The sequence below is a fragment of the Carcharhinus amblyrhynchos genome, chromosome 7 (assembly GCF_965287045.1).
Source record: "Carcharhinus amblyrhynchos chromosome 7, sCarAmb.v2.hapA, whole genome shotgun sequence".
In the NCBI taxonomy this organism is placed as follows: domain Eukaryota; kingdom Metazoa; phylum Chordata; class Chondrichthyes; order Carcharhiniformes; family Carcharhinidae; genus Carcharhinus; species Carcharhinus amblyrhynchos.
Genome location: NC_137330.1, coordinates 86113027 through 86128734, shown reverse-complemented (window position 1 = coordinate 86128734; position 15708 = coordinate 86113027). Strand labels below are relative to the sequence as shown.

The 15708-nt window shown below is 40.9% G+C and overlaps 1 protein-coding gene across 4 annotated transcripts in view; it reads right to left on the bottom strand.

The window, feature by feature from the left end:
* The window catches only part of LOC145345100 (ensconsin-like), a 126760-nt gene that overhangs the window by 38275 nt on the left and 72777 nt on the right, over positions 1-15708 (bottom strand). For 3 of the 4 annotated variants that reach the window (XM_080192705.1, XM_080192702.1, XM_080192706.1), the window contains exons 7-8: positions 13785-13907; positions 6286-6434 (exon numbers count right to left, since the gene is read on the bottom strand). In XM_080192705.1, coding sequence (XP_080048831.1) covers positions 6286-6434; positions 13785-13907 — 272 coding nt within the window. The remainder of the gene's footprint in view (positions 1-6285; positions 6435-13784; positions 13908-15708) is intronic. The other variant, XM_080192704.1, reaches the window with a different exon arrangement.

The window sequence follows — 15708 nt, the reverse complement described above, 5'->3', positions numbered from 1 at the left end:
TGGGTTTCTATGAGGTATCCCTCATTTTTCTAAACTCCAGTGAACATAATCATAATTGCTTAATCTCTTCTCATACATCAGTCCCGCCAATGCAGGAATCAGTCTGGTAAATCCTCTGTATTTCCTCTATAGCAAGAGCATCCTTTCTCAGATGTGGAAACCAAAATGGGACAGAATAGTCCAGATATAGCCTCACAAAGGCTCTATATAATTGCAGCAAGACATGTCTACTTTTACACTCGAATTCTCTCGTTATGAAGGCCAACATAACATTAGTCTTCATCACCACCTACTGCAAGATGTTGTTGCACATTGTCTATAAATTAAGAGGGCATTCAGTTAATGTCTTCCTGTTTTTGCTAACAAAATGGATAACCTCACATTTTTCCATATTCTACTGCATCTACCATGCATTTATTAACTCGCTCAGCCTGTCCAGATCACACTGAAGCACCTCCGAATCCTCCTCACAGCTCACCCTCCCACCCAGCTTTGATTCATCTGCAAATTTGGAGATATTACATTTAATTTCCTCATCTAAATAATATTATGATTAGCTGGACACTGATCCTATGGTACCCAATGAGTCACTACCTGCCATTCGGAAAAAGACTCTTTGTTTAGTGTATCTATCCATTTCACTACCCTACCCCAGTTTCATGCACTTTAATTTTCCACAGTATTCTTTTATGTGGGGCTTTGATGAATGGCTTCTGAAAGTCCAAATAAACTATATCCACTGGCTCCCCCTCATCAAGTTTAATAGTTACATCCTTGAAGAATTCCAATAGATTTGTTCAGCAACATTTCCCTTTCATAAATCCATCCGACTCCACCCGAATCTACCACTGTTTACCAACTGCCCTGCTACAAAATCTTTGATAACGGACTCTAGAACTTCACCCCCTACCAATGTCCGTCTGACTGGTCTATAATTCCCTGTTTTCTCTCTTCTTTTCCCTTTTAAATGGTGGGGGTTAAATTAATCTGGAGGAATTGTGCCAGAGTCTTGGAAGATGACCACCAATGCATCCACTATTTCCATGGCCACTTCCTTAAGTACTCTGGGATGTAGTTAATTTATTCATCTACATTACCCTGATCAATCTTCTTAATTACTTTAATTTAATATTTTATTGTTCTTGTGAATAATAAATAGCGTCTTAAAATCTTCATAGAAATCATTGAATCCCTACAGTGCAGAAGGAGTCTGCACTGACAACAATACCACCCAGGTGCTTTCCCTGTAACCCTACTTATTTACCCTGCTAATCCCCTGACACTAAGAGGCAATTCAGCATGGCCAATCCACTTAATTTGCACATCTTTAGATCGTGGGAGGAAACCTATGCAGACATGGGGAGAATGTGCAAACCCTTCACAGTGACCTGAGGCTGGAATTGAATGCGGGTCCCTGGCACAGTGAGGGAGCAGTGTTAAGCATTGTGCCACCGTGCCATCTTCTTTCTCTCTTCCATATTTTCAGGACAAGCACTGACATGCAATACTTACGCCTGTATATATCATCCACACCCCAATTTTAAAATGTCTTTCTTAATTTTTGATGTTAAACGTTACAAAATCTGTCCAGATGAACATCTCACATAATCATTGGGTCTAACTAATGGAACACATTCTGTAATCAGATGCAATTTAATTTGCTGCAGAAAAGCCAACTCAAAAACAGGTACCTGGAGCTAGAAGTCAACAAGGGGGGAACTATTTGCCTGAATAGAAATTGTAGGACTAAAAGAAACATGGTACAAATAAAGTAGTAGATCAACTGATTAGATGTCACCCTCAGAGTAATCTTACTGGTTTAAGAGGAACATTTGAGGGGATGGGACTTTTGCCAACTAAAAAAAATGGGCTTCAAGCCCATTAGGGTGGCAGTGGTCGTGGCAGTAGTCAAGGCAGCAGAAGCCTGGTGACCTCAGAATGAACGTGCAGATGATTTGGTCATTCATCTGTTCGTTTTTCCGTGGTCACCAGCCTTCCGTTGTTTGAAATAGCACCTCAGAATCTAAGAGGGCCTCAATTTAACACCTCAGTTGAAAACACAGCAGCTCCTACAATGCTGCACTCCCTCAGTAGTGTGCTCCATTGTTAGCCTAGAATTCAACAGTTCACCCTAGTGCCCAAGCTCTGAAAAGGGATGGTAGTATAGTGGTTGGCACTGCTGCCTCAGTGCCAGGATTCCAGGTTTGAATCCAGCCTTTGGTGATTATTTGTGTGGAGTTTGCATGTTCTCCCCATGTCTGCAGGGATTTCCTCTGCATGCTCCAGTTTCCTCCCACAGTCCAAAGATGTGCAGGTTAGGTGGATCAGCCATGCTAAATTGCATTGTAGAGTCAAAGGGACTGGCTTGGTAAATACATGGGCTATGGGAATAGGGCTTGGTGCGATCTGTGCCAGTCCAGGCTCCAAGGGCCAAATGGCCTCCTTCTGTGCTGTAGGGATTCTATGAATTCTATTCTATGAATCAATTATTCCAGGCTTTCAGTTAGTCATATGTCAAATCAAATTATAATAGAGCATAAAACAGAGTTGACGCTAGTAGATTTCCTGTAGTACTACCATATGGGCATATCAAACAATAAATTTCCCACAGTACCTTAGTGATGCTGAAAATAGTTACCAAAATCTACAGCTCATAAAACACCATCTAATGGTAGCAGTATGAAATTACAAGCATAACAGCTGGCAGGGCAGTTTATATGCTAGAGACACACCTGAAGATGTCCTAGGCAACCCTCAGAAGTCCTCATACAAGTCCTCTGCTAGTCAATTACCCTACACTTGGAACCATCTGAAACTACGATTTAAATCGGAGACTTTTGATGGTTCCAACTATCTTAGAAGAAAAGGTTGGAAGGGTTAATCCACTTTTAACTCCTACGTAATTGTACCCTTGACACTCCGGACCCTCACCCACGACCTGTCCACTAATCCACATCCCCCAACGACTCTCCCCTAACCACCCTACCCCATCACCCACTTACCTTTCCCACAGCTTCTCAAAGTGCTGGGCACCTTTAAAAACTTACTTGGTTTTTATAGCTTAAAAAAAAGGGACATGGCTTCGCTTCCTCCCATGCTACGTCACGGCACTAGGAGGAGCCTATGCTGCGTGTTTCTCACCAGACCTGGGACAGGACAGAAATCTGGGTGAGAAACGTGGCGCTCCAAACTAAGTTAGATTTAAAGAAAAAAAGCAGTGTTAGAATCTGATTGTGACAACCACTCTACTGAAGTTCTGGTTTTGGTGGCGGTGGTGGTGATGTTGGGAGTTCAATAGAAATTTGCATATGTTCCTGTAATTAGGGACAGATTATAAAAGTATAAATAGGGATGGACTGAACTAGGGTCTGTTGGATTATGTGATGCAGGATTTCTAATATATTAGACTGTAAAGTGAAAAAATTGGCTCCGGTTAACACCCAGTATTTATATTAATATACCAAAACATAACAAGGTGATTCACAAGGCCAACATAAAGCAAAATACAATACTCAGCCACATAGGGAGATATTAATGCAGACAACTGGAAATCTGGTCAAAGAGACAGGTTTCACTAAGTGTCATGAAGGGGTTTAGGAAGGGAATTTCAGAGATTAAAGGCCAAGTCAGCTGAAGGCACAGCAGCCCACTGATGCAGCAATTACCAGCTGGGAAGCTCAGACATCATACAGACAATAGAGGATTGATAGGCTGCAAGAGATTCAAGAGGAATGGTACCTTGGAGAGATTTGTAAAGAAAAATATAAATCAAGGCATAGTTTAACTAGACACAAAGATAGATGGTGGGTGAACAGGATCTGGTACAAGTTAGGACACAGACTGCAAATTTTGGATGAGCTCAACTTTATACTGGCTGCTTTTCTAAGGCAGCAGGATGTGTAGACAGTGTAAATGGATGGGTGGACTGGAATCGAACCGGGGTTTCTAGCACTATGAAGCAGCAGCACTAACCACTGCACCATCATGCCACCCCAATGAGGCTGACCAGGAGTACATTAGTAAAGTCTAGAAGCGGAGAAACAAAGCTGAAATTTTCTGCAGTGGGAAAGTGGAGCTGGGCAATATTTCAGAGATGGAAAATAAGTGGCATTGATGATAGTGCAGATGTGTGGTCAGAAGTTTTCTTGGGGTCAAGGTTGTAAATAATCTGATTCAGGCAGTTGACAAGTAGAAGAGCTTAGTTAATGGTTAGTGAGCAAACTGAATGACATTGCTTTTTCTAATATTTAGCTGGAGGACGTTACTACTCAACCCATACCAGACATTAAACAAGCAACCTAGCAATCTCGAAACAAAGAAGGAAATGGTGCAAGGTAGAGCTAGTTGTCTTCAGCATGTGTGTAAACATACATTTTTGGATGAATTTGCCTAGGAACAACAGGTAAATGATGAGTAGTGGAAGAGGGGTGGGGAAAGGGTTGATTTTGGTGACACCTGAGGTAATGATACACAGTGGAAAGAGAAGCCATTGCAGATGAATTTCTACAATTAGATAATAGAATCAGCCAAGTGCAGTCACACACAGGTTTTTACAAAATCTTTCATGGGATGTGGACATTGCTGGCAAGGCCAGCATTTATTGCCAGTCCCCAATTGCTCTTGAACTAAATCATTTGCAAAGCCATTTCAGAGAGCAGTTAAGAACATTCCTGTTGGTCTGGAGTCACACATAGGCCAGACCAGGTATGGGTAGAATCATAGATTCCGCACCATGCAGAAGGAGGCCTTTCGACCCATCGAGCACCGGTTCTCTGACAGAGCATCTTACTCAGGCCCTATCCCCATAACCCCACAGATTTACCCTGCTAATTCCCCTAACCTACACATCTTAGGACACTAAGGGGCAATTTAGCATGGTCAATCTACCTAACTCTCTCACATTTGTGGAGTGTGGGAGGAAACTCACAGAGCAAATCACTCAGACAAGGGGAAAACTACTACACAGACAGTCATAAAAGGCTAGAATTGAACCTCAGTCCATGGCAGTGCTGTGAGGCAACAGTGCTAACCACTTTCCCAAGAAGATGTTAGTGAAGCAGATAGGTTTTTATGACATGTTTCACAGTCAGTGTTTGACTTTTAATTCCAGCTTCAAACTTGTGTCCTCAGAGCATAACCCTGGGACTCTGGATTATTGTCCAGTGACAACTCCACTACTTCACCACCTCCTCCAATCGTTGAGAAGTGTTGGTGGGAGGTGGTGTGATTAATCATGTCAAAAGCTGCAGGCAGATTGAGGAGGAGGGATTGTGTACTTTTGTCAGTCACAAAGGATGCCATTTGTGACTTGTGGCGAGAGTGGAAATCCGATTGAAGAAAATATAAACAGAGTTGGATATGGATTTGGGGAGCGATAAGGTCTTGGGAGAAGAAACGAAAACTAAAGATGGTTTGGTAGTTCATAAGAGCGGATGGGTCAAGGTGTTTTTTTTGAAATGAAATGAAGAGTGATAACAGGCAATTTAAAAAGGACAGTAACTGAATAGGGACAACTGTTAACCAGCAATTAACATGGGTGCCAGGAAAGGAAGTTGGGTCATTAGCAGTTTCATGGTAATAGAGTCAAGTGAACAGGAGGTGGACCACACGGATGATCGTTTGGGACTAAAAAATTTTGAGTCTAAGATAAGGAGATTGCAGCATACATAGACAATTTAGCATAGTACAGAGTAATAGCTATCATGTAATCAGTTTTATTTTATTTGAAATTACTGGTGTAATTTCAAAACTTTTCCTTGGAGCTGCAATTACAGCAAACAGATCTTCTCCATAATAAAGCAATTTATAGTTTAGAATATTTACCATACAATTCTGTGACAACTGAAAGTTATGCTGAAAGAGACTTAATCAACATTTCCTTTAATAATTTTAGCAAATAGGAAAATTTTGAAATTTTAGAATAGGAGAAACAGTACAAAGCATTTATAGTACATTTGGACACTGGCCATACATCTGATCACCTTTCTCAGCGGGTTTGAAACCCAATTAATTATGCATACCGGTTGCTTCATTGAAAATTTCAAAGCAAGCATTTCCAAAAGTTAATTCATTGAAACATTTTTTATTAGAAACTAATTCTCTTTTCCTCAATTGTGCTTTCAGGGTTTAATGTTTTGTGGTCCAACAGGGAAGTGGTAGATTCAACACTTTAGTAAGGTAAACCAGAAACTAAAAACTGTTTGACCGAAAATAGTTACTTGTGGAAATATAGCTGTTCACTGCATTCTTCTTGTGCACTACAATTATTGCAATACAGTTGCTTACCTTTGGAGGATGAGCTGGTTTCCTCCGTCCACTGACAGCAGGTGTGGCAACAATGAACCTTGGCCAGTCAGGCATCCTACTGTGAAGATTCTTACAAGTTGGCGGGGTAATAGAGCTGGCAGATACTGAACGAGGACAAATTGGGATAACTGCAGTATTATGTGAAGTGTACGAAAGGAGGAAAACAAGAATGAAAGAAGAAGAGGAGAAAAGACAGCAAGTGTTAGCTTGAAAGGAATGCAAAAAGAGCTACCTAAACCATTACTGTCTGTTGCATAGGGACTGAAGAATGTCAATGCATCATGCAAAGAATAATTGAAAGGCGATTTTAACTTTTAACTGAAAAAAGCAAAAATATTAGAGGTAAATTTAGAACATAAAGCAAATTGCAAACTGTATTTAAAATATGTACTTCAAAGCATCCCAATTTTTATTTCGCGAGTACTATTTGACAATGTTAAAAAAAAAAATCACTAATTAAACACATTGGCCTGGATTTTACTGTCAGTGGAGAACAAATGGCACCAGCCATTCTTTCCCTTTGCACTTGCCCAAAGACTTTCTAAAAAGTTTTGCACTAGAATTTTGTGATTAGAAATCAAATCAATACAATATCCTCTACAGAAGATACAGGAACAAAAAAGGTATGGGTGCACCCCTTAGCCAGATTGAAAAATCTTTGCTAAGAAATGCAAAGGCTAAACCGAAATGAGTAAGTTAGTTTGACGCTGAATTAAATAGACTATGCAACAAACTGAAATAACGAAGGGGAAAGAAACATAGTTTAAGGGTGAGATACAAGACAAGGAAAAGATAATTACATGTTTTTTTGAATCTCCAAAAAATAATTAAAATGTTTATTTTGATTGCCAAAGCGATTATGACAGCAAGGCTTGTATTTAAAAAAATTGAGAAATGGACAAACACCAGTTTTTTCAGGCTCAAGTACAGCAGATGACTGCTGAGTTTCTCAGTAAGATATTGTTATTGCAAAAAAGTTTTTGGAGGAACTGACAGCATATTCCCAATTTCTGTGTTTAACTACGCATCTGTGGATCTGAAAGCAACCGTTCAATTTACTTCTCAATAAAGATGAGCATTTATTTATTTTTAAAAAATCTAACAGCAAGTGGAGTGAGTGTGCTTTTCCCATATAAAAAAAAACAAAATTATATTCTAGTATTTAGCTGCATTAGCAACTATATCCATAACAATTGGCCAAAATGTATACTCAGAAGGGATCCATTTCCACATCTAAGAAATAAACTCTCCCAAACTATCAAGCTTTCAACAAACAGCAATGGTTTTGGTATTACAGTGCAGCTATAAAACATGCACTGAGAAATCTAGACACAGTTGTCAATAGAGACTAAGCAATAGATTACTAAACAGCTGACTGGTTGAAACACAGTTAAGTACTGTAATAGATATTTTTACATTACATCCATTCAGCTGTCAAAACTCTAAATACATATAGAAAGCAGAGACTGCAAACTTGTAGCATAGTGTATTAAGAGAAGAGAAAGAGGACAGGTTTTTACTAGAAAAGATCAGCAGAATAGATCTCACTTCAAATAAATAGTAACAGGAAAATAGTATGTCAGGCAATTAAGACGACAAGGTTCAAAACAGATGTGCAACATTCCAGATGAGATACTGTTAAAATTGCTGAATTATAAAATTAACACTTTTCTCAAAACCCAGCCTGCTACCTATAAAAGCTCAGTCAACATGCATCACCCACACATTTCAAAATGAACTACTGTGGAGATCCTGATTTAATTAAGCCAAACATCACCTTACTAGTGGGACATTGAGCTTAATAACTGGACAATTTTATAGTCAGTAGACTTATAAACAGCTTTAAGATGTACTTTTAAATAAGCGTGTACACTAGATGCACGCTGGCTGGACATTTTATTTAGTTAATAAAAAAGATTTCCATTTTCAATTTTAAGTTGCATAATTACCACGTTTACACTCTTACTTTCAGATACCATGGTTCTAATTTTAATACTGGAGCATGACCTTTAGAACAAGTTTTGAATTAGAATTCTATTGTAAATTAATTTTCTTTTAAACATTTCCAAGGTAGACCTACAGCCCAAGTTGTTCTGGGATCAGCAATCAATTTAAGGAGCAGAATAAAAAGGAATTTAGAATTAGAACTTGGCTCAAGATAAGAACATAAGAACATAAGAAATAGGAGCAGGAGTAGGCCATCCAGCCCTTCGAGCCTGCCCCGCCATTCAATAAGATCATGGCTGATCTGTCGCTGCTCAGTTCCACTTTCCCGCCCTCTCCCCATAACCCTTAATCCCCTCTCCTATCAAAAACCCATCAACCCGTGTCTTAAAAATATTTAGCGAGGCAGCCTCCACCACTTCAACGGGCAGAGAATTCCAGAGATTCACCACCCTTTGAGTGAAGAAGTTCCTCCTCAACTCTGTTCTAAACCGCCCCCCTTTTATCTCGAGGCTGTGCCCCCTAGTCCTATTGTCTTTTTTGAGCGGGAAGAGTCTTTCCACCTCTATCCTATCCATCCCATTCATCATCTTATACGTCTCAATGAGATCTCCTCTCATTCTTCTAAACTCTAACGAGTACAAGCCCAGTTTATTCAGCCTCTCCTCATAGCTCAACCCCCTCAACTCCGGTATCAGCCTAGTAAAGCTCCTCTGCACTCCCTCCAAGGCCAAAATATCTTTGCGCAGGTGCAGCGCCCAAAAATGCACACAGTACTCCAGTTGCGGCCTCACCAATGCCCTATACAGCTGCAGCAAGACCTCCCTACTTTTATATTCAATCCCCTTCGCTATGAAGGCCAGCATCCCATTCGCCTTCCTGACCACCTGCTGCACCTGCAAGCTGGGTTTTTGCGACTCATGCACAAGGACCCCGAGGTCCCTCTGCACCGTCGCCTGCTGCAGTTTTTCGCCTCGTAAGTAATAGTCCTTCCTACCATTTTTCCTACCAAAGTGGACCACCTCACACTTGCCAACATTAAATTCCATTTGCCATTTCCTGGCCTATTCACCCAGCCTATCTAGATCCTTCTGCAGACTCTCCACACCCTCCGCACAATTTGCCGTTCCCCCAATCTTGGTGTCATCAGCAAATTTCGACACTCTACACTCGGTTCCCTCCTCCAGATCATCTCTATAAATGGTAAAAAGCTGAGGCCCCAGCACCGACCCCTGGGGCACTCCACTAGTCACCATCCGCCAATCCGAATAGCACCCGTTGACCCCCACTCTCTGCCTCCTATTTGACAACATGATAAACATGTCTGTCTCCCGCTAACAACTCTCGCTCTACTTAAATGTCACCTCTCTACATTCCCTGAAAGCAGTACTCTTGTGTCACAATGCCTCTAATATATAGAAAAGGGTGGTGAAAAAAGCAGTATGGCTGCAATATTCTAAAACAAATCATGAATAAACTACAGTTACCAGGAGGGGGGAACCAAGTATTTCCATTTGTTCAAGACACCTAGACAATATGGAAAATGTTACATCTTTTTCTTGTCCCAACACCACCCCCCAGTTCTCCACCACATCTCCCCACAGGGCCATCTGTTACTTGTTATGTCTTGCTTTTACAACAGAGCGCTGACCCCAGTTCTGCCATTAACACATAAGAACATAAGAAATAGGAGCAGGAGTAGGCCATCCAGCCCTTCGAGCCTGCCCCGCCATTCAATAAGATCATGGCTGATCTGTCGTGGCTCAGTTCCACATTCCCGCCCTCTCCCCATAACCCTTAATCCCCTCGCTTATCAAAAACCCATAAACCCGCGTCTTAAAAATATTTAGCGAGGCAGCCTCCACCACTTCAACGGGCAGAGAATTCCAGAGATTCACCACCCTTTGAGTGAAGAAGTTCCTCCTCAACTCCGTTCTAAACCGCCCCCCCTTTATCTTGAGGCTGTGCCCCCTAGTCCTACTGTCGTTTCTGAGCGGGAAGAGTCTCTCCACCTCTATCCTATCCATCCCATTCATCATCTTATATGTCTCAATGAGATCTCCCCTCATTCTTCTAAACTCTAACGAGTACAAGCCTAGTTTATTCAGCCTCTCCTCATAGCTCAACCCCCTCAACTCTGGTATCAGCCTAGTAAACCTCTTCTGCACTCCCTCCAAGGCCAAAATATCCTTGCGTAAGTACAGCGACCAAAACTGCACACAGTACGTCAGCTGCAGCCTCACCAATGCCCTATACAGCTGCAGCAAGACCTCCCTACTTTTATATTCAATCCCCCTCGCTATGAAGGCCAGCATCCCATTAGCCTTCCTGACCACCTGCTGCACCTGCAGGCTGGGTTTTTGCGACTCATGCACAAGGACCCCGAGGTCCCTCTGCACCGTCGCCTGCTGCAGTTTTTCACCACGTAAGTAATAGTCCTTCCTACCATTATTCCTACAAAAGTGGACCACCTCGCACTTGCCAACATTAAAATTCCATTTGCCAGTTCCTGGCCCATTCGCCCAGCCTATCTAGATCCTTCTGCAAACTCTCCACACCCTCTGCGCAATTTGCCGTTCTACCAATCTTGGTGTCATCAGCAAATTTCAACACCATACACTCGGTTCCCTCCTCCAGATCATCTATATAAATGGTAAATAGCTGAGGCCCCAGCACCGACCACTGGGGCACTCCACTAGTCACCAACCGCCAATCCGAATAGCACCCATTAACCCCCACTCTCTGCCTCCTATTTGACAACCAATCCTCTATCCACGCTAACACCCTACCCCCAACTCCATGCCCCCTTACCTTCTGCAATAACCTCTTGTGAGGTACCTTGTCAAACGCCTTCTGAAAATCAAGAAACACCACATCCACCGGCTCTCCTCTATCCACCGCCCTAGACACATCCTCATAGAACTCCAATAAATTTGTCAGACACGACTTCCCCTTAACGATACCGTGCTGCGTCTGCTCTATCAAGCAATTCCTCTCAAGATGCCTCTCTATTTCCTCCTCGATGACGGATTCTAACATTTTACCTACAACAAACGTTAAACTAACCGGCCTATAATTCCCTGCCTTCTGCCTGCCACCCTTCTTAAACAACGGCGTAACATTAGCCATTTTCCAATCTTCCGGCACTTCCCCGGAATCCAGCGACATTTGGAAAATAACCACCAAGGCATCCACTATCACCTCTGCCATTTCTTTCAGAACCCTCGGATGCATTCCATCCGGTCCTGGGGACTTGTCTGCAATCAGTCCCTCCAGTCTGTCGAGCACTGCCTCTCTGGTAACAATAATGTCACTGAGACCCTCCAGTCCCACCACCTTTCCATCGCTAATACCTGGCAAATTATTCACGTCTTCCTCCGTGAAGACCGAAACAAAGAAGTTATTCAAGACCTCAGCCATTTCCCCATCCCCTACCACTAAGTCCCCCTTCTCATCCTCTAAGGGTTCACCCTAGCCAGCCTCTTCCTTTTTATATATTTATAAAAACTCTTGCTATCCTTTTTTATATTAAGCGCTAGCCCAGCTTCATAGTTTCTCCTACCCTTCTTTATCAACTTCTTTGTCAATCTTTGTTGACATTTAAACCTCTCCCAATCCTCTTAGCTACTCTAAACGCCTCCGCTTTTAATTTAACACTTTCCTTCACCTCCTTCGTTATCCATGACTTATTACCTCTCCTCCTACGGTCCTTTTTAACCATCGGAATAAATTTCTGCTGAGCACCAAGAAAGATCTCCTTAAAGATCCTCCACTGCTCCTCAGCAGACCTACCTTCCAACGTGCTCCCCCAGTCAACATTCGCCAATTCTTCTCATCCTACCGTACTCCCCTCTGTTCAAATGCTGCTGTCTTGTCTTTATGCCACTATCAGCACCTTCTTTAGTCTTCATTACTGTCATTATACTGCCTTTGTCTTGTGCCTGTAACATATTTGCCAAATCTCTCTCAGCTCCCATCTATCACTGACTTTCTATTTTGCTTCACAAGCTGGTGGATAAATGCTATCCACTTCGGTAGCAAAAATAGGAAGGCAGATTATTATTTGAATGGGTGTAAATTTTGAGTCATGTTTACTCAGCGAGACCTAGGTGTTCTCATGCATCAGCCGCTCAAAGTGAGTGTGCATACAGCAGGCAGTACAGCGGCAAAAAGGTATGTTGGCCTTAATAGCAAGAGGATTTGAGTACAAGAACAGGGATATTTTCCTGCAACTGTATAGTGTGTTGAAGCTGCATTTGGTATACTGTGTGTAGTTTTGGTGTCCTTATCTGAGAAAGGTTGTTCCTGCTATAGACGGAGTGCAGAGGAGGTTTACCAGGCTGATTCCTGGAATGATAAGTCTGTCATATGAAGAGAGACGGTCAGTTAGGGTTATATTCAGTGGAGTTTAGAAGAGTGAGAGGGATCTTATAGAAACCTCTAAAATTCTAACATGATTAGACAGGGTAGATTCAGAAAGAATGCTCCCTATGGTGGGGGAGTCCAGAACTAGGGGTCATAGTCTGAGTTTAAAGGGTAAAGCCCTTAGAACTGAGGCTAGGAGAAAGTTCTTCACCCAGAGAGAGTGACAAATCTATGGCATTCACTACCATAGAATGTAGTTGAGGCCAAAATATTGTGCAATTTCAATAAGAAATTAGATTGATTGGGAGAGGGGGCAGGTGGTATCAAGGTATTGAATTTGATGATCAGCCTTGCTCATAATAAACGACCATTCAGGTAACCTGAAAGTTTCTATAGGGTACATGGTCCACATAATTTTATTCAATAGCCAGCAACTTTCATTAAAACAGGAATGGGTAAAATTAGAGAACTGATTCATGGTTGGAACAGCTTTTTTACTGAGTAATGCCTGGGAAAAATGACAAACATGCCTCAATTTCCTATCCATTTAAATTAATGAATGAAAATCAAGCACTGAAAGCTTGCAACTTCTCAGCTCAGTGAAGCTCAAAACAAAGTCTCTCTCTCAAATCACAACACAACCATAGCTAAATAAGCAATGAAGTCACATTGTTTTAATTTATTATTACTTTCAAACCAGGAATTCCAGTAAACCAGACTGGAAATACAACTTGGCACTGTTTCCATTCTGCATAATTGTTAGAATCACCATTACTATATTCTTGTAGCTTGATTCTAATATCAAAGAGTAGATTTAAATGTTTTTCCAGTTTGGCTTGCTTGGTCTAGATCTACACCAAACTATTTAGTTATTTTCAAATTCAAAGTCTAAAATCTCTAATAAATTCTACATGATAAACTTACGTGAAACATATGTTTTACTATGATAAATGTGGAATTAAAATTACCCATTAGAATTGCAGTGCTGCAATCTGATCACAGATATCCTAAATACTGGGACTAATATTCCGGTAAAACATATATGCTCATTTCCTCACAATTACTTTAAATGTCTAAACGTTCACTAACTTTGAACAGTCTGTCAACATACAGATAGTTACTTTAGCAATGTATTATTAAGAAAGTTAAATTTTAATATGGAGAATTACCTGCATCCTGACCATTCCCATACAAGGCAGCAGTACTTCTGCTCCTAGCTAGGAACGAGTGAGTAGGTGTCAGAAGGCGCGTGACAATGCTACTTTCCCAGGGACTGAGCTGTAAGCGTCGGGCTATGCAGAATAAATCAAGAAAAGTTAGACATCACATACTTTGCACTAGATAAACTGTACAAATAGTGTACACAGAAGTATTTGGCAGAGCAGCTGCAAAGAGGACCTGAACAAAATAGATTGTTTGCAGAGTTAAACACCATGCATTGATATTCAAGTGAATACTTGTGCCATTGTTTTAAGTACTGGGGGGAAAAGCATTACTGCCAGCATATATGCAGTTACATTCATCAGTAGAAGCCATTGTGATATAGTAGATTGTTGCTGGAGGTAGCAAGATTGGAACAATTCTACAGCATCTTACCAAAAATGGCAGTATAATTTACTACCAGATCGAGCATTACATGCGATATGTTAGATGCTGCAGTAACATTCTTGGCTCAATTAAGCATCAAGTCAAAGTTATTTTAAATCAAAACTAAAAAGTTGACCTTTCATTAATATATAAATATTTGAAAGGCAAAATAAATTAATTTCATGCATAGCAAAGGGGTTATTACATTAAATCATCATAAACTTGCCACGTAACAAGCTTTCCAAAAATAGCACTTTCAGCCTCAACACTGCAATGTGAAACCTGTCTGGAAAACAAATCCTTTTACTAAATAAATGAATAACTCTTCTGATTTTGTAATTAGGGAATCAAATCTATAACTATGGATGAATTACTGAATCGAAAAGTGTGTATATATACACACTAAAGTTCAAAACTGACAAATCAAAGTACATCAATACTACCAAACTCCTCACACAATTAGATTATTTAATGTTCCATATTCAAGGGAATACAAAGCTATACTATGCAACCCGTGCTCAAAACAAAACCCTTTCACAAATGGCATTATTCTGATTAATCTGCACTACATCTCCAAAGCTGATATACATCCTTCCTGAAATAAGCTGTCCAGAACTGAATGCATTTCATTCCAAATTGAGTCTCATCAAAAGCTGTAACAGCAACCACTCCTTTGTTTTCTAACCCTCTTCTCTGCCCACCACCTTTCAGTAATTTTGGTACTTGGATCTTCTAAATATTACTTCTCACCATATTTTTTTAAAATTCATTCATGGGATGTGGGTTTCATTTACTGGGACAGCACTTATTACCAATCCCAAGTGGCTTGTTAGGCCATTTATATGGACCACAAACAGACAGTCTATCCAAAATCTAATCAATTTTAAAGCCTTCTGAGGACTCTAGATCCACAAAAATAAAGTTGAATCTTCACTGTGCTCTGAAATGTCTCAACAAGCCACTCAATTCAAGGACAATTAGGGATGTGCAACAAATAGTGCCTTGCCAGCAACATCCACAACTCATGAGAGAAATATCAAAACAGGACTTAGCGGTGAACAAGATTTGATGTGATTTAGGATACAGGAAGCAGAGTTTTGGGTGAACTCAAGTTTGAGAGATGGCAAGCTATTCAGGTGGGAATTGGAATCTGAAGCCTGGACATAAAGCATGGATGAGGGTTCCAGCAGCAGAAGGGTGATATTATTGAGGTGAATGTAGGCCATCTGAGTGATAAATAAGATGAGGCCAGAAGCTTAACTCAATACCAAATAAGTTGTCAAGTTGTGAACAGTCTAGTTTACCGATAGGCAGGAGCCAGGAAGTGGGATTGAATCAGTGATGAAGGAAGAGTTGATGAGGCTGCACAGTTTGAGGAGAGTCAAAGCAAATGGGCTTTTATCTTCCCAAAATCCAAATGGAAGAAATTTCAGCTCATCAAGGACTAGATGTTAGACAACACAGAAGCAGTGGAGAGATGAAACATTTGAGGATATTCACCCTGCA